Source organism: Carassius gibelio, chromosome B22 (genome assembly GCF_023724105.1).
Source record: "Carassius gibelio isolate Cgi1373 ecotype wild population from Czech Republic chromosome B22, carGib1.2-hapl.c, whole genome shotgun sequence".
Classification (NCBI taxonomy): Eukaryota; Metazoa; Chordata; class Actinopteri; order Cypriniformes; family Cyprinidae; genus Carassius; species Carassius gibelio.
This window is the reverse complement of record NC_068417.1, coordinates 3,881,408-3,906,780: the sequence shown is the minus strand read 5'-3', so window position 1 is coordinate 3,906,780 and position 25,373 is coordinate 3,881,408. Positions and strand designations below refer to the sequence as shown.

At 36.5% G+C, this 25,373-nt stretch overlaps 1 protein-coding gene across 1 annotated transcript in view; it reads left to right on the top strand.

Annotated features, from left to right (window-relative positions):
• Window positions 1-2,243: 2,243 nt before the first annotated feature.
• Window positions 2,244-25,373, top strand: part of LOC127987967 (ribonuclease inhibitor-like) — a 51,967-nt gene continuing 28,837 nt past the window's right edge. Inside the window, exons 1-9 of the mRNA XM_052590430.1 lie at window positions 2,244-2,480; window positions 4,371-4,541; window positions 6,630-6,803; window positions 9,110-9,271; window positions 10,195-10,368; window positions 11,773-11,943; window positions 12,083-12,256; window positions 19,745-19,918; window positions 22,585-22,755. Coding sequence (XP_052446390.1) covers window positions 4,456-4,541; window positions 6,630-6,803; window positions 9,110-9,271; window positions 10,195-10,368; window positions 11,773-11,943; window positions 12,083-12,256; window positions 19,745-19,918; window positions 22,585-22,755 — 1,286 coding nt within the window. The 5' untranslated portion in view covers window positions 2,244-2,480; window positions 4,371-4,455. The remainder of the gene's footprint in view (window positions 2,481-4,370; window positions 4,542-6,629; window positions 6,804-9,109; window positions 9,272-10,194; window positions 10,369-11,772; window positions 11,944-12,082; window positions 12,257-19,744; window positions 19,919-22,584; window positions 22,756-25,373) is intronic.

Sequence of the window (25,373 nt, the reverse complement as noted above, 5' to 3'; positions counted from 1 at the left end):
TAAAACCAGTACTGATTACCAGGCCCCAAAGGAAGAGAGGGCCCTTGAAAAGTATGAATGTGAAATATATTTTATTTTACCTTTATATTTCAGGACAATCAGGACTGCCTAAGCATAGGGCCCGGGATCTTGTAAAAAGCCCCTGTCAGCTTTAACTCTAATTATACACACTTGAACCATCTAATCAAGCTCTTACTAGACACACTAACGTTTTTACTTTGCACATGCTTTTTGATCATTACAAATAATAATGTCAAATTATTTTCTTAGAATAAGAGATATGCTGTCTCTCGCATCACATACATTATCAGTAGTTAAGTGTGTGGTCTTGAAGAAGACCCTTTTTTCTCTCATTTGGACTCGGTCTTGACTTGGTCTCGAAAATTTTGGACTTGGACTTGACTTGGACTCGAACCTCTTTGGACTCGGTCTTGACTCGGTCTCGCCTAGTCCTGGACTTGAACTTGACTTGGACTCGACAAAGCTGGACTTGACTACAGCCCTAGGTAAGAGACTCATAAACATCTGTCAGACTGTTACTTATAAATGTAGAGAGAAAATACGATTAATCGATATCTGTATTTTTGTTTCGATTTAGATGAACTGTTCTTCATTCATCAGCTAAAGTGTAGCCTGAAGAAGAAGTATCAATGTGTGTTTGAAGGAATTGCAAAGCAAGGAGACTTTACACTTCTAAAGAACATCTACACAGATCTCTATATCACTCGGGGTTGTAGAGAACAGGTCAATACTGAACATGAGGTGAGACAGATTGAAGTTGTTTCCAGACGTCATGAATCACAGGAGATACAGGTTGAGTGCAAACATTTGTTTGAAGCACCTGAACAAGACAAGCAGATCAGAACTGTACTGACAAAAGGAGTTGCTGGCATTGGAAAATCAGTCTCTGTGCAGAAGTTTGTTCTGGATTGGGCCGAAGGAAAAGAAAATCAAGATATCAGCTTCATATTTCCTCTTCCATTTAGAGAGATGAACCTGAAGGAGAAAGAAAAACTAAGTTTGATGGGCCTTATAACTCAGTTTTTCCCAGAGACAAAAGGACTGAACCTTACAAGAAGAAATCAATTCAAAGTCTTGTTCATTCTTGATGGATTGGATGAATGTCGACTTCCTGTAAACTTTAAGGATAATGAGAGGTGGTCTGATGTATCATCACCAGCCTCTCTGGATGTTCTCCTGACGAACCTCATCAAGGGAAATCTGTTTCCTTCTGCTCTCATCTGGATCACCAGCAGACCAGCAGCTGCCAGTAAGATTCCTCCTGACTGTATCGACCGGCTGACAGAGATACGAGGATTCAATGATGCACAAAAGGAGGAGTACTTCAGAAAAAGATTCACAGATGAGAATCAGGCCAAAGAAATCATTGATCATGTTAAACAATCAAAGAGTCTCTTTATCATGTGCCACATCCCAGTCTTCTGCTGGATTTCAGCCACTGTTCTCCAGAACATTTTAGAGGAGAAAAGAAATAATGTTGTGAAAAACAATACGGCTGATGATGTCTCCAAAACACTGCAGGAGCCAAATACTGAAGACACTCCTAAGACTCTGACACAAATGTACACGCACTTCCTCAGATTTCAGATCCAGCAGAGCAGACGAAAGTATGATGGAGAACATACACCAGATGTTTCCTGGGATAAAGATGCCATCTTTTCACTGGGGAAACTGGCATTTGATCAGCTGGAAAGAAACAATGTGATCTTCTATGACACAGATCTGGAAGCCTGTGGTATTGACGTCTATAAGGCATCAGTGTACTCAGGCATGTGTACCCAGATCTTTAAGGAGGAAACAGGGATCACTCTTGGTACCATGTACTGCTTCGTTCACTTGAGCATTCAAGAGTTTATTGCAGCCCTTTATGCACATCTGTTTCTAGACATCAACAAGAAATATGTGTTTGATCAAGACTCTACAGAACAGGAAAATAAAAGTGGCCATGTTTATCTGGACTATTTACTTCACTTCCTTCTCAGACAATCAAAAAAAAACATGATTGATTTGCTCAAGACTGCAGTGGACAAGGCACTAGAGAGTGATAATGGACACCTGGATCTTTTTCTTCGCTTCCTCCTTGGTTTGTCACTCCAGTCCAATCAGAGACTCTTACAGGGTCTGTTGACACAGCAAAATAGAAATGAGCAGAGCAAACAGGAAATAGTTCAGTACATCAAGCAGAAATTAGAGTCTAATCTGTCTCCAGAGAGGTCCATCAATCTGTTCTACTGTCTGAATGAACTGAACGACCAAACTCTGGTGAAAAACATTCAGACCCACCTTAGCAAAGGAAGTCTCTCGTCTGCTGATCTTTCACCTGCCCAGTGGTCTGCTTTGGTCTTTGTGTTGCTGACATCAGAGGAGGAGCTGGAGGAGTTTGAGCTTCAGAAATTTAAGAAATCAGACGAGTGTCTCATTAGATTATCAGCAGTCATCAAAATCTGCAAAAGAGCTCTGTAAGTTATTTAATATATTTTGTCATGTTTTGTTCTCATCTTAAAATTACATTAATCTACACTGATACATAGCAGGCTTGGACAACCCTGATTCACTGATTGAGTGAGTGAGTGAGTGACATGACATACAGCCAAGTATGGTGACCCATACTCAGAATTTGTGTTCTGCGTGTAACCCATCCAAAGTGCACAAACACAGCAGTGAACACACACACACAGACACACACACACACACTTTCATTATTTAATAATCGCACTATTATTATATGTAGCTTTTTTGCTCACATTTTTGGTTGGTTTTCTCTTTTGATAATTTGCGGCTGCTGAAAATTCGGTGCACACCTACTTCCCCTCCTTTTTTACAAATCCTATATAAGTCCATACATCCGCATTTAAATGATGAAGGGGCTTTCCTCATAACTTTCTGTGATGCCGTCATCTTTATTTTAATAACTTGCTGCATGCTAAAGGCGACCCAGCTGACCTCAACACCACCGTCTAGTGGATTGTCTAGAAATTGATTTTATTATTCTACCTAATAGTATACTAAAAGATTGCTACTTGGCATCAGTGTATCAATACAGTATTGCCGTGAAAAATATTGCGATACTATACTGTATTGACCTCCCCCAACCCTAGTTATAAGCACTGTTGGGAACGTTACTTTAAAAAAGTAATTAGTTATAGTTGCTCACTACTTGTTCCAAAAAGTAACTGAGTTAGTAACTAAATTACTCTATAATAAAAGTAACTCGTTACCAGGGAAAGTAACTATTTGCGTTACTGTAAAAAAAAAATAAATAAAAATAAAGTTGCTATGTCAGAGAATTTTTTTTTTTTTTGCAGTTTTCACAAGTCAGTTGAAATTAGTAGAACAGACAGGTGTTCATACATAACTTTCGATATTTATTGCACGTCAACAGACAGCAAGATTTTTATCCTGCACTTCAAGTATTATCTTTGTAAGAAACGTGTTTTTGGCCACTAGCTTTGTAGATGTGTGCGACACATTACATGTAAACATTACAAGCACGTTCTTGCCTTTGACCACAATGAATTTGAAGTAGTGCTTATATCTCCACCTTGAAAATAGCTACTTTTCATCGGATTGCTCCTGACTAGTCATTTCTGCTGCTGCTGCGAATCTCTGTGTAGCTGTTGGGTGTGTGTGTGTGTGTGTTTGGCGCCGCTGGCGCTACCGCGTGTGCCAGCATGTGTCTAAAAACACTGGCTCTGATTGGCTACCATGAAACCCATGACTCTGCCTTAGCTCGCTTATCTCGTTATTTACCCACCTGCTCACTCATTGTGTGAGCCAGGGATGCGTTCGGATTGCATAGTTTATTAAATCAATGCATAGTAACGCACCACATTTAACGTTCAGTAATGTTAATGGCGTTGTAACGATGGGAAAAGTAATTAGATTACACCGTTATTGAAGAAAAAATAACGTCGTTACCTAACGCCGTTCTTTTAAACGCCATTATTCCAAACACTGGTTATAAGTATATATCTCGTAGGGTTAAATAAAAAAACATATTCTTTAACTTATTTTTCTTTAAAGATTGAAGTCCTTTGGAATTAAAGTGCAATGCTGTTTTTCAGATTTACATGAGTTTTATGTAAATTTTCAGAGAGACAACTTGGATATAATAACTATAAGACAATATAATATTGTATTATATTATAGTCTATAATATTATACTTTACATAATAATAAATAACATACTGTTAATATAATGTTAGGTAAAAAAAATGTTAGCCTGAATGCACTCTAAGTCGCTTTTGATAAGTGTATCCTAAATGCATACATTTATTTAATGTTTAATGTATACGTATTTAACCAATGTGTTACATGTATCCAACTCTGTGATTTTATATTTCTTGCAGGTTAAATGATTGTGGCTTAACTGACAAAAGCTGTCCAGCTCTGGCTTCTGTTCTTGGATCAGATACCAATCTGAAAGAGCTGAACATGAACAATAATAATCTTCAGGATGATGGAGTTGAGATGCTCTGCACTGGATTGAAAAATATTAATTGCAAATTAGAGATACTGAGGTAAATTTGGTGATAATCTGTAGTGTTTGGTTAGAAGATCCATCTGTTAACATGGACCTAGATCATTTGCCACAGAATTGAGGACAGAACTGCCTCATTTCAGTATTCTGTACCGATTCCAGTGAACATCCACGGTTCTCGGTACCAATTTCGGTACCAAAGCAAAACAAAATATGCTAATAAAAAAACACACTTTTTATCACTAAAAACAATGCCATTATTTATACTTATTTAAAATTGTGATTGAAGTTTTTTTACAATTATGAAAAACAGTTAACAAGTTTCACCCAAATTTTACAAATGAAATTTGAACATTCTATTTTTTGGTAAATTTGCTATTGAAATTAAAACATGGAAGAAATATTGTGATTTATTTATTTTAAAATTTTTTATTAACTTTTTAAATGGTAGTAGCAGTATCACATACATTCTACTAAATAATAGTAATATTTCTAGCACAATGCCTTTATGTAAAAATGAACTTATTTTGATGTGTTGCCGTGAATACCTTTAAAATGACACCGGTTTTACTCAAATGAAATGGTAAAATGCTTGTGAAGTGACTCAGAACAGTTCTGGTGATGTTTATGTATTTATGTCCTCATTGAGATGGCAGATGCTGAAATTACTGCAAATGTCATGCGCTTCAGTCTATGCAAAGTTTTTTTGCTGATATCAAAACGAACGATAATAGGTGAGCGCCAGCCAATGAGATTGCCATTTGCACATTAACTCCACACACTAACGTTATCGGAAGACCCAGCTATTCTTAAAAGCTGAAGACTTCCATAGATATGCCACTATTTTGACAGGAAGATACAACCAAGAATAGTTTAAATGTAGTGCGTCAATTCTCTCTCTCTATCTCTGCGTGTGTGAGAGAGAAATCGACAGCGATCTGTGCGCCTTCACACTAGAGGTAGCCTACATTAAACACAGGTGCGCTGTGCATCCATTGAGATGAACTGAATCACACAGATCGCCTGACTGAGAGTGAAACTTTAAAGCGCTCAGTCAGAGAGTGTTCGGTGAGTGAACATAGGCCTATATCTGAGCTAAAATTATACTTAGCCTCCAACTCACACAATGGCAAGTAAAATCCGAGAATTTATTAGCCATTGGCTAATATAAGAAATCATTTAGTCGCCAGAAGGAATATTTAGTCGCGCATGCGAGTGGTGTACACGCAATGTAGAGGGTTGCTATGTAGTAAACAAACTCGCACGTCTCTGCCATTCATTAATTCACACAGAGACACACAGAACATGCAGGATTCAGATTTCAACCAACTTTTGCTGCTTAACATTTACAGATACTGGTCCAAATGGAGATTTGATTAATTTATACTAACTTTGACAAATTCTGTGACTGTCCATATTAAAATGTAAGTTTAATTTTCATTACTGGATTTTGAGATTCTGTCCGCATCTTCTGCTTCGCGGTAATCATATCGCTGTATGCGTCAAGAACCGGGTTTGAACTGGACCTCGGTACAACCGGTACTTAAACCTGGTACGGCCACATTTTCATTTTTTTAGTACCGACTTGGTACCGAAGTACCGGATCTTTTGACAACACTAATGCTGACTGTTTCCGCTGTCCTTTAATTGCAAATACTCAGTTCATAAATTCATAGTTCAAGCTAGACATTTGCATAATTGGTGAAAAATAGGTCTAAATGAAGTAAATTTAGCTTAAACAACTTAAAAACTCTCTTAAACCCTCTTAAAACAAAATTTTATTGAACTTTGTTGTTTAAGTCTGGATCTAGGCACGATGAGTAGACCGAGATCACTGGATCTCAATGTTCTGCACGAGTGAATCAGATCAATGCTCTACTGAAGGATAATCACTGTACACCCAACACACTGAAGTTCCTTTTTAATTGTTTTAAGGACATTTTTAAATTCTTGCTGCTGTTTTTTTATGCGTCTTGTATAAGAGATGGTCACTGAAAAAAATGTATGTGACTTTTGTAATGCAGTTGCCATCATCATCATCATCATCATCACCAGTATTTGTCAAATGTCAGCTAAAACATCCTGGTAAATATTCAGATTAAAACTGAAGTGTTTTCTCTTTATGCAGTCTGAAGAACAACTGTATCACAGAAGGAGGTTGTCATGTTCTGGCTGCAGCTCTAAATTCAAACCCTTCAAATCTGACAGAGCTGGATCTGAGTGAAAATAAACTAGGAAATCCAGGAATGAAGATCATCTTGACTCTGTTTGAAAATGTACAGTGTAGACTGGAAAAGCTGAAGTAAGTTTTTAAAAGTGTATCCCATTATTTACTCCAATTGCAGTGACCCACCACAGTTTCATAGATTTGAAAATATTTTACTCTTTTTATCAGGGCCCGGTTTCCCAAAGCTTCGTAACCCTAAGAAGTTCGTAAAAATGATCAAGCGACTGATCTTAATATTACGGTCTGTTTCCCAAAAGCATCTTTACTTAAGTAGCACTTAATCATCGTAGGTCTATGAGTGCTCTGGAGTAATCGTTAAGCCCTAAGTGCATCGTAAGAATACAGATTTACACGGTCACCTACAGGACAGATTACACCTTTTAACTTAATTCAAGTGCAATGTGATTAATATAAGGATTTGATTGTGCTCATTATGTTTTTTTTTTTTTTTTATTTATAAATGAAATAATTAAAAAGGACAGAAAAAATAGAAATACACATTTAAAGTTAATGACTGAAAAAAGAATAAAATAATAAAATGTAATATAGGAAATGCTTCAAAGACTGGGGGAAAAAATTTCAATGATTTGAAGTGCACGAAAACCAGCTGTGTATTGGACCTGGAAATAACGTCTCTCTCTGAAGGTCAAGGTCAAGGTATCTTTATTTCATACCCGCAGGTAAATTTTTTGCAGATTAAAGAAGAATTTGGTCATCTCTCTCTCTCTCTCTCTACTGTATATAAATAAATACATTTAAATGTATGCATTTAGGATACACTTATCAAAAGCAACTTAGAGTGCATTCAGGCTAACATTTTTTTTTTACCTAAAATTATATATAAAGTATGTTTTATATTATGTAAAGTATAATATTATAGACTATAATATAATACAATATTGTATTGTGTCTAGGGCTGCACGATGTGTTTAAGCATCGATATCGCGATGTACAAATCCACAATAGTCACATCGCAGGATGTGCGATGTAGGCTGTTGTAGTTGATCCGTTATTCACTAACTGTACGGGCCAGCTGCTCCCCGGCCCTTGACTAATGTGATTCACAGATTAATTGCATAGCTTAACCATCATAAAGTGAAAGTTTATCATTTGCATGTGTTTTTTTTTAAAGTCCTGTCAGTTGAACAGGGCAGAGAGAGAGAGAACATGTGAGAGAGCGAGAGAGAGAGCGCATGAGAGCGCAAGAGGGAGAGAGAGAGAGCCCAGGCCGCACGCTCACCGTCTTCAAACCACACGAGCGCTGTCTTGCTCTCACTCCCTCACGCATATTAATGAATTGACACGATGGTGTCGATGTTTAAATCATTTAAAATGAGAATATAAGTGTGCTCACCCCATTTTGGTTTGTAAGAAAAAAATAGATTAGATTTCATATCGCAATATATATCGCAGAAAAATAAAATCGCAATGTAATTTTTTCCCAATATCATGCAGCCCTAATTGTTATAGTTATTATATACAAGTTTTCTGTCTAGAACGCAGCATTAGGTTAACGTCAATAAACAATCGTCTACTACAATTAAGAGCCATTCTGTAACGTGACATTACAGCACCTGACAAATGGACAGCGACTTCTAAGAATCACTTAAAGCACAGCTACGTGCAACTGTGTTAAATGCATTGTTGGGAAACACACGTGAAACAGTAACGAACGATCGTAAAATTACTTGTACAAAACCCTCTTAAGCTCTAAGATCAATTGTTATCAGGAAACCGGGCCCAGGACTGTACAATTAATGAAAATAAATTCTAAATTGTAATATGGGGTAATGCAGTTATCAAATCACAAAAGGCTAGATTTTAAGTTAGAAGAGCAGAAGTTCTAAATGGCTGTTAAATAATTTAAAAAAGGCAGTTGAGCGAGTTATTTTGAGATTATAACATGAATTTAAAAGGTTCACCTAGTTTTGTGTTCATGCAATTTCCAACATTGCTTGGCAGACAATGTTAAAGGATTTCACCAGATTTATACAACATGTTTATAAACCTGTTATGAGCTAAACTCTTTAAACAGAAATTTAAAGGTCATTGTTCAGTTTTCCACCAAAATGAATGCCTGAGGGCCTAACATTTGAAAGTAAAGAAATTAAGATATAATAATTAGAAAAATGAATCTATCATTCAATCCTACAAAATTAAAATCCTTCTTCAAGCTTCTATGTAGTGTTGTAAGTATAGTTTAGGCTTACATATTGTACTTTAAAATACAAAAAAAAAAAATTAATAATTATCAAATTAAATAATAAATTCACAGTGTGATTATCATGTAAATCTCATATTGGTGGATAAAAGTAGTAGCTAAAGTTGCTGTTTGTGTAATTGTATGTATATCTTAATTAGTTGTGATCTCTCTTCTACAGGTTAAACTGCATCAGTATTACAGATGAAGGTTGTGCTGCTCTGGCATCAGGATTTAATTCAAACCTCAGAGAGCTGGATCTGAGCAGGAATCAATTAGGAGACTCTGGAGTGACAGAAATCTCCAGTCTGCTGAGAAATTCACAGACACTACAGATACTCAGGTCTGAATTTGGTTAATCTAAACATGAATCAATGTAAAGCTCCAGCTGGTCTGTAAACTGGTGCTGTGTCACAAAGAATGGGTCAGTAATGTGAAATTGGTGTGTTGGTGTAGATACATTTATCAAATATTGACAAACAGATTGATTTTTGGAAGTGATGGGAAATGTTAATCTAATTAATCTTAATAGTGTTTTAAATGTTTTAATGTGATTTATTTATTTAGTCTTTCTGAAGACTTTAAGACTGCAGTATCACTGAAGAAGGTTATAATACAGTTGCAATCAAAATTATTCAACCCCCTTGACCTTCAAGATATTTTGCTGCAGAGAATAAAATTTTATGAAACCAATTCAACAAAGGCATCAGTAAAGTATTAGAGAAAGTTTGTTAATACACTTTTGAGAGATTCTGAGAACAGAACATTGATAATGACGAAATTCTAATTGGAGAATGAACAGGCCACTCAAGTACATTCTATGACTAATCCCTGAACCAAGCAGAAGTAGATTTGGATGTGTACTTTGAGACTACTGTCCTACAGGAAAGTCCATTGATCATCTGTGTCTCTAGGAACTTTTAATGTCTTGGAAATCTTCATATAGCCTTAGACTTTCTAAATGAATACATTTATTCTCTATGGCTTTTGCGAGATCTCTGTTGACTTTGCCATTTTTGCTGCAATCACTGAGGGGTTGAGTAATTTTGATTGCAACTGTTGGTTATACTTGTAGAAATAAAACTGCAAAAAAATTAAATTGCATTTGTTGTAGTTTACGTTCATAATATATATCTTTATCCAGCTTTACTGTGAAAAGTTCAGGTCAAAATTCCTGTAGTGCATCTTTTTATTGTCTTCATTCTATAACATGTACTTGTGTGACAATCTGTGTTATAAGGAAGATTAACATTTTACATTTAATAGACTTTCAAACTGCAGTATCACTGAAGAAGGTTATGTAGCTCTGTCTTCAGCTCTGAGATCAAACCCTTCACACCTGATAGAGCTGGATCTCACAGGAAATGATCCTGGAGAATCAGGAGTGAAGCAGATCAGTGATTTACTACAGGATCAAAACTCTCAACTCAAGACACTGAGGTGAGACCTGATGAAATGATGAAAAATTTATGATACGCATGTGAATTATGTCATTTGACTAATTTAGCAAGGTATACAATTTGTTGCAACAAAAACGTTCAAAATGATCAAACATGAAAGATCAGATGCTGCAGCTGCTGTTGTTTTGATGATAACTTTTAACACATCTAAACTGTGCTGACATTTATGGCTTAATCAGACATTTTGGGTCACTAGATGTGCTGGTGTTCAGTAGTTTGGTGCCTTGATAGTTAACATTTATGATTGTGTTATTGTGGACATTTCTCATGAAAAACGTATTCCGTGTGATTTATTATCCTGATTGTTACTGAATACATTGTACATTAATTTCCATCAAGCTCAGATTCACAACACTGTAGATCACTGATCTAGAATAGAGAACTGGATTGATCATGAAATTGAAGCCACCGCGCTGCCATGTGTGTGTAAATGTTCTATTGAATTAATAGGAAATTGTATGATTTTAATGAGAAAACATCACATAACAAGTCAGCGTTTTTAAATCTGAATACAATACAAACAGTCAAGGGAATTTCCCCTACTTATTAAAAAGCTATGTTCATTACAGTAGCCAACATTATGAACGTTATAAACATCAGACGGACACAACCTCAACGTATAACAAATGACAAAGTGCTCATTCTGAAATCTGAAGAAAGATTTATGCTTTGTATACACATATACCTTTATTCGCCTTGAACATTTATTCATTGTTTATATAATTCTGTTATAGAGTGTTTATTTGTACAGTAGCTGCTAATTGCAAGTGTTTCAACAATGATTTCGTTAACAGCATTCATTTTGAAGCAGGTAATGATTTAAATGGTGGTTAAATTATTTTTAATTTAGCATACAACATTTTAGATGGAAACAGTAGCTAATGCTAGTAAACATATGTGTGATCTTGGAGAGTCTGATAATGAGCAGAATTACTGTTGCATCAACACAGACATCAGTTAAATAAAACTATCCAGAGTTGGTCTGTACCCAGATCATGTTCTCTGTTAGTGGATCAGCAATCCAGTGTGTTACGTGCCTAAACATAACATAGGGGCGGATGTAGAAAAAGGCTTGTTTAAAAAAGGGGGTTATTAATGAAGATTTACTTTGAACCAAAGAGAGAGGAAAGATTACACCAAAAACTGCAGATTTAGCCCTTGGTCCAGTTTTCCCTTTTGTTTGCCAGCAAAAGACCTATGCTTGCTTCCAGCGTCACAACCGTATTTATACAACTCTGCTCATTATTGGCAGCCATAATTAGTACAAGCCATTACTTAAACGAAATAAAACTTCATGCACATGTAACACAGTGTTTGGTGAATTCTGCTACATAATAATAGGAAGAGCCCGCATCAAAAGATCAACTAAATATATCATATATAGGTTTTTGGGTCCTGCTGCAGATGAAGGCTGTCAGTATGTGACTGGAATTGTGGGTAAAAACCCATTACTCCTGAGAGAGCTGAATCTGAGTGGACTTAAATTAAGAGACACTGGAGTGCATCAGATCTCTGCTCTACTGCAGGATAAACACTGTACACTCAACACACTGAAGTGAGTTTTTTTTCCATTGTTACAAGGACACTTTTAAATTCTTGCTGCTGGGTTTTTTATCACCAGTATTTGTCATCTGTCAGTTAAAACATACTGGTAAATATTCAAATGAAGACTGAAGTGTTTTCTCTTTATGCAGTCTGAAGAACAACTGTATCACAGAAGAAGGTTGTCATGTTCTGGCTGCAGCTCTAAATTCAAACCCTTCAAATCTGACAGAGCTGGATCTGAGTGAGAATAAACTAGGAAACCCAGGACTGAAGATCATCTTGACTCTGTTTGAAAATGTACAGTGTAGACTGGAAAAGCTGAAGTAAGTATTTTAAAAGCGTATCCCATTAATTACCCAGACTCTATTGACCAACCACAGTTTAATAGATTTGAAAATATTTGACACTTCTCATCAGAACTGCACAATTAATCAAAATAAACTCCAAATTTTGATATGACTTAGTGCATTTAAATCACAAAAGTCTGCAATAATTTAAATATACTGTCTGCAGTGCCACATGCTTAAATGGGGGGGGGGGGTGAAATGCTCAATTTCACTCAATATCCTGTTAATCTTGAGTACCTATAGAGTAGTACTGCATCCTTCATAACTCCAAAAAGTCTTTAGTTTTATTATATTCATAAGAGAAAAGATAGTCTGTACCGATTTTTCCCAGAAAAACACGACCGGCTGGAGGCTTGACGTGTGGGCAGAGCTAAAGAATCACGAGCGCCAGAAGGCTTTTGCGTTGAGAGCGTTTGGAAGCTGTGACTTTACCGTGAGGAAAGCAGTTTTACTCACCGCATGCGGTTCCAACACACGATCGTGACCCTTTTTCGTTGGGACTACTTTATCCTTAAGAAATAAACGATGTGCAAATCCGGCGTCAAACTGGGCCTTGTTTTTAAAACAAGCATCTTCGAAATGCAGGGGAACAAACACAAACACTTGCACAACTCCGTTGATGCTCTGTAAAAATAAACTCCATCCACTGGTCCCTTAATGCCGTTTCTCTTTTGGTAATCTGTGCAGGGTTGTCTTGCCCTGGCAACCAAAAATACACTTCTTTTGTCACATTTCGCGATGCTCTCGCTCTGATCAGTGAAGTCTGTTGTGCTCTCAGTGCTCTGCTATACGGGAGCGCGTGCTCTTCCGGCAGACGTGCCTTAGGACCCATATAAGGAAATTCCACTCCATCTAATGTCACACAGAGCCATACTCGAAAAAAACTTTCCGAAACTTGTGAAAACTGGAAGGAGTATTTTTGGAACAGAAATACTCCTTCAAACGTACAATTGGAATCCAACTCTTTAACAGTGTAAAAAACTCAGTATGCATGAAATAGCATTTCACCCCCCCCCCCCCCCCCCCCCCAGGAGTGAAGTGTATTTACATGTGAGCAGATCATGAGTTAGTGTCATTAAATCTTGTTTTTCAACCAGTACCCTCCAACATTTAGCAACAGCACACTGGAGAAGCACCATGTCTTTAAAATTCATATCTATTGTTTTCTATGTGTGTTCAAACACTGTTAGGGTTAGGGTGAAAAAACCTCTGAGGTGTTTATTTTTTTTTTTAATTGTGCAGTCCCGGAACAAAGCTGGGTAATGGATATGGCATGTGATTAATTGGGGGAAGTCGTAGCCTAATGGTTAGAGGGTTGGACTCCCAATCGAAAGGTTGGGAGTTCTAGTCTCGGGCCGGACGGAATTGTGGGTGGGGGTAGTGCATGAATGGCTCTCTCTCCACCTTCAATAGGTGACTTAGGTGCCCTTGAGCAAAGCATCAAACCCCCAACTGCTCCCCGGGCGCCGCAGCATAAATGGCTGCCCACTGCTCCGGGTGTGTGCTCACAGTGTGTGTGTGTTCACTGCCCTGTGTGTGTGCATTTCGGATGGGTTAAATGCAGAGCACAAATTCTGAGTATGGGTCACTTGGCTGAATGAATGTCACTTCACTTTAAAGAAGGAAGAGGTAACGGGGCATTTTTATCAACCAGATTTTTTTACCACACTTAATTTTTTTTTTTTATTTCATATAATAATCCATTAAATGAATCCTGGAGCAATCCAGAAAAGTAATGGGTTGAAGGTCACATGTCTCATGAGTTTCGATTTCAAATCTGAATAAGATATCATGAAAAATGTGGCTCCTGCGAATATTTTGTCTAGACCCCTAGACTATGTCTAGACCCCCCCACCCCCAAATATAAAAAATATTTACCAACTGTATTGAAGTCTTCTACAAACTATTTAGTCATTAACCCCTTTGCGTGCAAACATCGCTGACGGCCCCAGTTTATTATTGTTTCACTTTCACAGCACATTAAACATCACTGTCTTACTTCATCTGGACAAACTGTGCATCAATGGAAAGTTTAAAGACTCAAGCTTCGATATTTGACCAATATTTTGATAAAACATTGTTGCAGTGACAGATATTTAGTGATTTATGTCAGGAGTGCAAAATAATAAATCCGTATTATGCCACATTTTGAATAGAAATTCACAACTCACTCATATTCAGTCACGTCAAGAGCGGTTTATTTGTGTTCACATAGACTCACTGAACAGCGTCAATAAGGATTTACAGACCAAAGATGCATATCTGCGGAGATATATGGATATATTTCCTGATGTTTACTTCATATTTCTTCAGACAGAATCGTCATTTCTATTCATTTTCCACGGATTTACTCGATCAGATGATAAACAGCCTCTCCCAGCGATCTCTGTGTGTGCGTGCAGTAGTCACAGCTCGTGCGGTGTGTGACTCAGACTCTGATTGGGTCTTTCAAACGTCAATCTTACAGTGTCATATATGGACACCGCCACATCGTGTCACATGCTTCCTGCACACTTCCTGGTAGTTATCTGGCCAAAACAACACTGAAACACCTCTGTACACACAAAATATCCGAATAATAAACCCGCGATTACGATAGTAAAGCTTGGTATGAGAATTTCTTGAGATCTGGGGCGTTTTTATTAAAAAAAAATCGAAAATGTACATCGGAAATGCTAACTTGTGCAGCGATGAAAAAGGCTACAAATAACATATTTTTACAACAGTAAACGACCAAATTCCACCCCTGATCGCTAAAGGAAGTTATTATAAACACTCGATCGGGGTTTAAAGTGAGTTTTGAGTAAAAGTGTACTAATAATTTCATAAATTGTCAGATGTAGCTTGATGCTAACGTTAGCACCAATGCTACTAATAGCAGGTGCTTTTCTTCTTCATAATGCATTTTTGTCTCAATAATTCACGTAAGGTCGTAAGAAAATGTTTTGTTGTATTTTTATAGTAAGACTTTTGATAAATAAGGGCTAAATGCAAAGAGAGACTGAAGTGAGATCGCTGCTTTGTTGCTTTGTAAAGCCTGAAAAACCACAATCAAGGCTAATAAAGGTGGAATAAAAACAAAAGAATAATGATAAAAGAATAATGCGGATAATGTGTCATACTTGGCGGAGGTGTGAAAGAACCGTTTGGTGAGAACAATACAATCATGATTCGGGCAGTTTTCAACAGTGAAACATACACAAAGAGCACAGGAAAGTTTACATGTGAGATCTTACAGAGATGACAAGGGCCATAAATCAATCTGATTAGCCTTCTCTAAAAACACACATGACATGGCCTTAGAAAATATTTCATAAAATTCACAGTTTTACAGATTCGATTATGAAATTTTTTATGAAGTCTTGGAAGACTTGTGGCCTTAGCTACACTGTGTTTTCAAACTCATTTCCTACATCAACATTTTTTTAAATACATTTAAAACATATGTTTTTAATATTTTTATTTTTGTTTTTATGTTTGAGCTTATATATCTCTATTATCATAACAGTCTGAGTGATTCTGATTCCTGAACAGTAAACTTTAAAGTGTCAGCTTTGTGAACAAAGGTTGATTATCTATCTAGTCAGAAAGAATCATGAGCAGAAACCTTTTTATTTTGGGTATGTAATTTCGGTCTCCATGCCAAAAAAGGGGGGTTACTAGTAAGGGGTTAAACATACCACTGCATAGTTTTTTTGTCAATTGTAAGACACTAGACAGAAACTTAGACATCATATAAGTGATTTATTTGGGCAATAGAAAAATAAAATAAGAATAATTTGAGTAAAAAAAATGAATAATAAGAAAAATAAAAAAATTAATTTTATATGCCAATTACATAAAATCCTGAGATTGCAAGAAATGCAGCATTTACAATGAATTACAATGCAAATAAGTGCTGATGGGCCACTTATACAGATGGTAATAACACAAATGTGCCATAGACGACAATCACACTCTATTCATATAGATGCGTTCACTTTGATAGCCGTGATCATACAGTAATAGTGAGCTGATCTGGGCTGATTTGCACTCAAACAGATGGTAATCATGCAGATACATTCAACATAAAACACTCACATATATAAAAACTGTTGAAAAATAAAACAAAGAAAAACCATCAGCTGACAGGTGCGTCAGAGCGCGTCACAAGGGAGCGACAAAATTCATATAATCTTCCTCTTTTTTTCTTTTTATTTTTTGCTGGATCATCTCATTTTGTCTGTGACACTGTTTGCTGCAAAACCATGCCATTTTTTTACTATCAAGACACAGTATCTGAGCGGGAGTTATTCCATAACGGACGCAAACAGTTCTGTCGCTGAAGAACTGAAACGTATACAAAGGAATTATGATCCATATTACAACGTTATTGCTTCATTGGACCAAATGTGCTCCATAAGATGTTGTTCAGTGGATCCTTACCTTCCTAACTAAACCGGGATTTACAGCTGTGGATGTGTTTATGACTCCTTATTACGATGAATCGGGTATGTACTGAGTTTCCCCTATTCATGTTTTGATGTGTACTGCTTACACAAATTGTAGCAAATGCAGTCTTTATAAGCTTTCCATTGAAAACAGCGATCTGTCGTCGATGCCTGAGGCTTAGCTATTTATAATGATACATAATTTGTCAAGATTAAATTTGTCCCTTTTAATTTACCGTATTTTTCGGACTATAAGTCACACCTGAGTATAAGGCGCATCAGTCCAAAAATACATCAAGAGGAGAAAAAAAAACATGCATGTATAAGTCTCACTGGACTATAAGTCACATTTATTTAGACCCAAGAACCAAGAGAAAATATTACCGTCTACAGCCGCGAGAGGGCGCTCTATGCTGCTCAGTGTAGACTACAGGAGCAGTGAACAGCATAGAGCGCCCCCTCGCGGCTGTAGACGGTAATGTTTTCTCTTAATTCTTTTCTCTTGGTAAATGTCAAAATAATTTTGATAAGTCGCACCTGGCTATAAGGACCAGCCAAACAATGGAAAAAAAAAGTGCGACTTATAGTCCGAAAAATACGGTAATCTATTTGCAAACACTGAGGGGTTAATGACACGGGCGCTGGGGTGCAGGTTAAGAGGACCAGTGCATATCGCACAGGGTCGCCTGCAGGATTTTACCAGTTATTATTATTTATTTTTTTTTCTGAGGACCAAATGATCAGTGAGAGCAGAACGAATGTCACACGTTTTAAATTAAACAAAATGGGAAAATATATCTATAAAGTGCATGTTCACAGCGGGAAACAACCGAGAACAAAACTGTTGTCCACAGTCCTTGGCTGAAAGTTTTAGAGAATTACCGGCCCAAGTCCGACCTGAGCCATCTTTTACCCCCTTCTCCCAAAACTGTTTCAGCTATTGAAAATGTTTAGTTTTGTGTGTAATAGAAAAGTGATTATAATAAATGTTGATATATTTTTTTTAATAAGGTTATTTAGAAAAATAATTGGAGCAGCTTTTTTGTTCGTTAAATGTATTTTTTTTTAACCCCTTACTAGTAACCCCCCTTTTTTGGCATGGAGACCGAAATTACATACCCAAAATAAAAAGGTTTCTGCTCATGATTCTTTCTGACTAGATACATAATCAACCTTTGTTCACAAAGCTGACACTTTAAAGTTTACTGTTCAGGAATCAGAATCAATCAGACTGTTATGATAATAGAGATATATAAGCTCAAACATAAAAACAAAAATAAAAATATAAAAAACATATGTTTTAAATGTATTTAAAAAAATGTTGATGTAGGAAATGAGTTTGAAAACACAGTGTAGCTAAGGCCACAAGTCTTCCAAAACTTCATAAAAAAATTTCATAATCAAATCTGTAAAACTGTGAATCTTATGAAATATTTTCTAAGGCCATGTCATGTGTGTTTTTAGAGAAGGTTAATCAGATTGATTTATGGCACTTGTCATCTCTATACGATCTCACATGTAAACATTCCTGTGCTATTTGTTTATGTTTCACTGTTGAAAGCTGCCCGATTCATTATTCTATTGTTCTCACCAAACGAGTCTTTCACACCTCCGCCAGGTATGACACATTATCCGCATTATTCTTTTATCATTATTCTTTTGTTTTTATTCCACCTTTATTAGCCTTGATTGTGGTTTTTCAGGCTTTACAAAGCAACAAAGCAGCGATCTCACTTCAGTCTCTCTTTGCATTTAGCCCTTATTTATCAAAAGTCTTACTATAAAATACAACAAAACATTTTCTCACGACCTTACGTGAATTATTGAAACAAAAATGCATTATGAAGAAGAAATGCACCTGCTATTAGTAGCATTGGTGCTAACGTTAGCATCAAGCTACATCTGACAATTTATGAAATTATTAGTACACTTTTACTCAAAACTCACTTTAAACCCCGATCGAGTGTTTATAATAACTTCCTTTAGCGATCAGGGGTGGAATTTGGTCGTTTACTGTTGTAAAAATGTTATTTGTAGCCTTTTTCATCGCTGCACAAGTTAGCATTTCCGATGTACATTTTCGATTTTTTTTTATAAAAACGCCCCAGATCTCAAGAAATTCTCATACCAAGCTTTACTATCGTAATCGCGGGTTTATTATTCGGATATTTTGTGTGTACAGAGGTGTTTCAGTGTTGTTTTGGCCAGATAACTACCAGGAAGTGTGCAGGAAGCATGTGACATGATGGGGCGGTGTCCAGATATGACACTCTAAGATTGACATTGGGAAGGCCCAATCAGAGTCTGAGTCACACACAGCACGAGCTGTGACCACTGCACGCACACACAGATCGCTGGGAGAGGCTGTTTATCATCAGATCGCGTAAATCCATGGAAAATGAATAGAAATGACGATTCTGTCTGAAGAAATATGAAGTAAACATCAGTAAATATATCCATATATCTCCACAGATATGCATCTTTGGTCTAAAAATCCTTATTGACGCTGTTCAGTGAGTCTATGTGAACACAAGTAAACCGCTGTTGACGTGACTGAATATGAGTGAGTGGTGAATTTCTATTCAAAATGTGGCATAATACTGATTTATTATTTTGCACTCCTGACATAAATCACTATGTACATCATCTGTCACTGCAACAATGTTTTATCAAAATATTGGTCAAATATCGAAGCTAGAGTCTTTAAACTTTCAATTGATGCACAGTTTGTCCAGATGAAGTAAGACAGTGATGTTTAATGTGCTGTGAAAGTGAAACAATAATAAACTGGGGCCGTCGGCGATGTTTGCACGTAAAGGGGTTTTAAGTAATAAGTAATGACCAAGCATCCTGCAACAGACAGTGAGATGATCATAGCCTATGTTTGATCTATTTAGCCTTCTCAAATCACCACAACTTGCCTAAAATAAAATCTAAAGATATAAAACAGTTCAATACCACAATGCTAGTTTAAACATTTATCCTAGATAAATGTGCACTGTTAGGCATTTTCAATTCACATTATTTTTTGTAGACTTTCAGACTGCAGTATCAGTGAAGAAGGTTATAAAGCTCTGTCTTCAGTTCTGAGATCAAACCCTTCACATCTGATAGAGCTGGATGTCACAGGAAATGATCCTGGAGAATCAGGAGTGAAGCTGCTCAGTGATTTACTACAGGATCCAAACTGTCAGCTCAACACACTGAGGTGAGACCTGATGAAATGCCAAATAAATGATACACATGTGAATTATTTACATTATTCTATTCTAGTATATTATATTATAATATCTTTACAGGGGATCTGTATCTGGGGCTCTAGTTGTCCTGGTCTCCGCTGTCTTTCAGGGCAGTAGAGGTCCTTTCTAGGTGCTGATCCACCATCTGGGCTGGATAAGTACTGGATCCGGGATTTGGATATTAGAAGCATATTAGTGCATTATGTGTAAACCAGGTTAAAGAGATGGGTCTTTAATGTAGATTTAAACTGCAACAGTGTGTCTGCCTCCCGAACAATGTTAGGTAGATTATTCCAGAGTTTAGGCGCCAAATAGGAAAAGGATCTGCCGCCCGCAGTTGATTTTGATATTCTAGGTATTTTCAAATTGCCTGAGTTTTGAGAACGCAGCAGACGTGGAGGATTGTAATGTAAAAGAAGCTCATTCAAATACTGAGGTGCTAAACCATTCAGGGCTTTATAAGTAATTGGCAATATTTTAAAATCTACATGATGTTTGATAGGGAGCCAGTGCAGTGTTGACAGGACCGGGCTAATATGGTCATACATCCTGATTCTAGTAAGAAGTCTAGCTGTGTGATCTGTAAAATGTGATTTGTGCCAGAAGAGGATCGGTGATGATTCAACACACACACACGTCTGAACCTGGAGTTCCTCTCATAATGAGCAGAATTACTGTAGCATCAGTAGCGGTGGGTGATTTGAGCTAAAATTCATATCACAATATTTTACAGTGTCCAGGAGATATTGATATTATATTGTGATTATGAGAAAAAAAAAATGACAAGCAAAATATTTTAAACTAACATAACTAGAAAAAGTGAGGGATTGGACAATTTATTTTAATTTATTGTGCCATTGTTTTTCGCAAAAAGTGCAAATATGCAACATAAGGTAAGCCTGTATGAATTACAGTACAGACCAAAAGTTTGGAAACATTAATTTTTTTTGTTTTTGAAAGAAGTTTCTTCTGCTCCTCAAGCCTACATTTATTTGATCAAAAATACAGAAAAAAAGTAATATTGTGACAAAATATTATTACAATTTAAAATAATTGTTTTTAAATGTATTATACTTTAAATTATCATTTATTTCTGTGATGCAAAGCTGAATTTTTAGGATCATTATCACATGATCCTTTAGAAATTATTCTAATATGATGATTCATTATCAAAGTTGGAAACAGTTCTGCTGTTTAGTATTTTTTCAGAACGTGATACTTTTTTAGGATACTTGGATTAATAAAAAGTAAAAAAAAAGAAGCTATGTTTTTAAAATAAAAATATTTTTAATAACAATATACACTACTGATCAGTAATTTTTTTAGCTTTTTCTTTTAAAATAAAATCAATAATTTTATTCAGCAAAGATGTGTTAAATTGATAAAAAGTGATAGTAAAGAAAATATATTGTTAGAATATATATTATTAGATTTTTTTTTTATTTTGAATAAATGCAGTTCTTTTTACCCTCAAATATATTAGACAGCAGAAGTGTTTCCAACACTCATAATAAATCTGAATATTAGAATGATTTCTAAATGATCATGTGATCGACTGGATGTTACATGTGACACTGAAGGCTGGAGTAATGATGCTGAAAATCCAGCTTTGCATCACAGGAATAAATTATTTTATTTTTTAAAGTATATTCAAATAGAAAACCATTATTTTAAGTTGTAATATTTCACAATATTACTGTTTTTTTTCTGTATTTTTGATCAAATAAATGCAGGCTTGATGAGCAGAAGAAACTTCTTTCAAAAACATAAAAAATAGTAATGTTTCCAAACTTTTGGTCTGTACTGTAAATAAAATGAAATATTGTGTGTTTGTGGGAAAAGTGCGAAAACTTTTTCTTCCAGGCCCCTCTTTTGTAGAGAAAACAATTTTCGAGGCCCCCCAGCCCCCCTCTTCCTTTTTTGTCTCTTATGCTTACTAAGGCTACATTTATTGAAAATACAGTAAACTGTAATATTGTGAAATATTGTCAATTTAAATTATCTATTTGAATATTTTAACATATAGGCTATTGTATTCCTGTAATCAATGCTGATTTTTCAGCATCATGCCTCCGGTCTTCAGTGTCACATGATCCTTCAGAAATCATTCTAATATGCTGAATTGATACTCAGTAAACATCAGTTTACTGTCATGGATTTGTCTAGTCACATCCACAGCAGAAAACATCACTGAGTTCTATTTGCTTTTCTGATATAGACGCTTAGAGCAGAACCATGCATCATTCATTTATATTTCTACATGAAGCCACTGGAGGAGGTGATTTAAGCTCTGTTAGTTTGGTCTGTTAGGATACGCTGTGTTTTATTACTAATAAAATAAAGTTCCCCGGGCGCCGCAGCATAAATGGCTGCCCACTGCTCCGGGTGTGTGCTCACAGTGTGTGTGTGTGTGTGTGTTCACTGCTCTGTGTGTGTGCATTTCGGATGGGTTAAATGCAGAGCACAAATTCTGAGTATGGGTCACCATACTTGGCTGAATGTCACTTCACTTACTAATAATAAGAAGAGTCAGCATCAAAAGATCAACTAAATATATCACTATGAATACTTAGATCGCAAAGAGATAACTAGCTTGTCAACTTTCCTTGTGTCAGCTTCATCTTTTCTTCTTCAGGTTTTTGGGTACTTCTGCAGATGAAGGCTGCCAGTATGTGGCTGGAATTGTGGGTAAATACCCGTTACTCCTGAGAGAGCTGAATCTGAGTGGACGTAAACTAGGAGACACAGGAGTGAATCAGATCTCTGCTCTACTGCAGGATAAACACTGTACACTCAACACACTAAAGTTAGTATCTTACATCATTTCACATGTTACATGACTAGTAATGTTACAGTCGTCTATTTTAATTCTCATTTGAGTCCGACCTTTATAAAGCTTGGAAGAGCCAAGATTATATTTGTCTGAAAGAATCAGAGTCATAATGAGCTTTATTGCCAGGTTTGTTTACACATATGAGGAATTTGTTTTTGTGACAGAAGCTCCGTAGTACAACAGAATGACAGCGACAGAACATAAAACACGCAATAAAAGAATAACAAAAATACAAAAAATACAAATAAGTAGGTAAGGAATGACAATATACAAATTGACAATTGTAGGCAGGTATAATACAAAATGCAGTTATGTATGTACATGTATATTATGGGCAAAATGTAAGTGTACACTAAGTATGTGTTTTAGATAAATAAGTGTATGTGTATATTAATATAAATAGTTTAGTGTGTTCCACAGTTATTATCAGCTGTTCATAAGATGGATTGCCTGAGGGAAGAAACTGGTCCTGTGTCTGGTCGTTCTGGTGCTCAGTGCTCTGTAGCGTCGACCAGATGGCAACAGTTCAAAGAGGGAGTGTGCTGGATGTGAGGGGTCCAGAGTGATTTTAGCAGCCCTTTCCCTCACTCTGGATAAGTACAGTTCTTGAATAGAAGGGAGGGTTGTAACGATGATTCGCTCAGCAGTCCAGACTACTCTCTGTAGTCTTCTGAGGTCAGATTTAGAAGCTGAGCTGAACCAGACAGTTACTGAAGTGCAGAGGATGGATTCAATGATGGTGGAGTAGAACTGTTTCAGCAGCTCCTGGATGTGTATTTTCCCAGCCTCAGAAATCATTCTAATATGCTGAATTGATGCTCAGTAAACACTAGCTAATGCCTGTCTGTCAGGAAACTGTTTATCCACTTACAGACAGAGATGGGCATGGAGAGCTGAGTTAGTTTGGGCAGGAGAAGGTTTCGGGTGATAGTGTTAAAGGCCGAGCTGAAGTCCACAAACAGGATCCTTTGGGATGGGGATGATGGTGGAGCATTTGAAGCATGAAGGGACTTCGCACAGCTCCAGCGATCTGTTGAAGATCTTTGTGAAGATGAGGGCCAGCTGGTCAGCACAGGATTTCAGACAGGCTGGTGTAAGGCAAGGCAAGTTTATTTATATAGCACATTTCGTACACAATGGTAATTAAAAGTGCTTTACATAAAAGAAAGTAAAATAATCATGAAGAAAAATATTAACAAAAATAAAACAAGTAATTTTATGATTAAAACATTTAAAAACAGTTAGAAAATGGTTTTACATAATAATAAAACAATAATAAAACATAAAACGGTGAAAATATAGTGCAATCAGTTCGGACATTGCACAGTGCTCATTCAACAAATGCACAGCTAAAAAGATGCGTTTTGAGTCTAGATTTAAATGTGACTAGTGTTTTAGCACATCTGATCTCTTCTGGAAGCTGATTCCAACTCCGGGCAGCATAGTAACTAAAGGCAGACTCCCCTTGTTTTGTGTGAACCCTTGGTATTTCTAACTGACTTGATCATAATGATCTGAGTGCTCTGTTAGGTTTATATTCAGTGAACATATCTGCAATATATTTCGGTCCTAGGTCATTTAGTGACTTATATACGAGTAAAAGTACTTTAAAACCAATCCTAAATGTAACTGGAAGCCAGTGTAAGGACCTGAGGACTGGTGTGATATGCTCAGATTTTTTTAAAGGCATGAACAAGTTTCTCCAAGTCTTGACTGGAAACAAAACATCTAATTCTTGCGATGTTTTTTAAATGATAATATGCTGATTTAGTTACTGCTTTGACATGACTACTGAAACTAAGGTCTGTCTCCAGAATCACACCAAGATTCCTGACTTGATTTTTAGTTGTTTGACCCCTAGAGTCAAGGTATGCATTCACCTTGAACACTTCATCTTTGTTTCCAAATGCAATGACTTCAGTTTATTCCTTGTTTAACTGAAGAAAGTTCTGGCACATCCAATTATTAATTTCATCAATGCATTGGCAGAGGGAGTCAATGGGGCTGTAGTCATTTGGAGATAAGGCTAGGTAAATCTGGGTATCATCAGCATAGCTGTGATAGGCAATTTGGTTCTTTCTCATTATTTGACTTAGTGGAAGCATATACAGGCTAAACAAGAGCGGTGCAAGAATTGACCCTTGTGGGACTCCGCATGTCATGGAAGTCCACTTAGACTTATGCTCTCCTAGACTCACATAATAGCCTCTCCCTTCTAAGTATGATCTGAACCATTTGAGTACCATCCCAGAAAGCCCGACCCAGTTTTCCAGTCTCTCTAGTAGTATGTTATGATCGACAGTGTCAAACGCAGCACTGAGATCTAGCAATACCAGCACCGATATTTTTCCAGAGTCACAATTTAAGCGAATATCATTTATTATCTTAATGAGTGCTGTCTCTGTGCTGTGATGCGTTCGGAAACCAGATTGAAAATTGTCCAGGTATCCATTTGAGTTTAAGTATTTGTTCAGCTGATTAAAAACTACCTTTTCTATAATTTTGCCTATAAACGGAAGATTAGATATTGGTCTAAAATTGCTCAAAAATGTTATCAAGATTGGTCTTTTTCAGGAGGGGCTTTACAACTG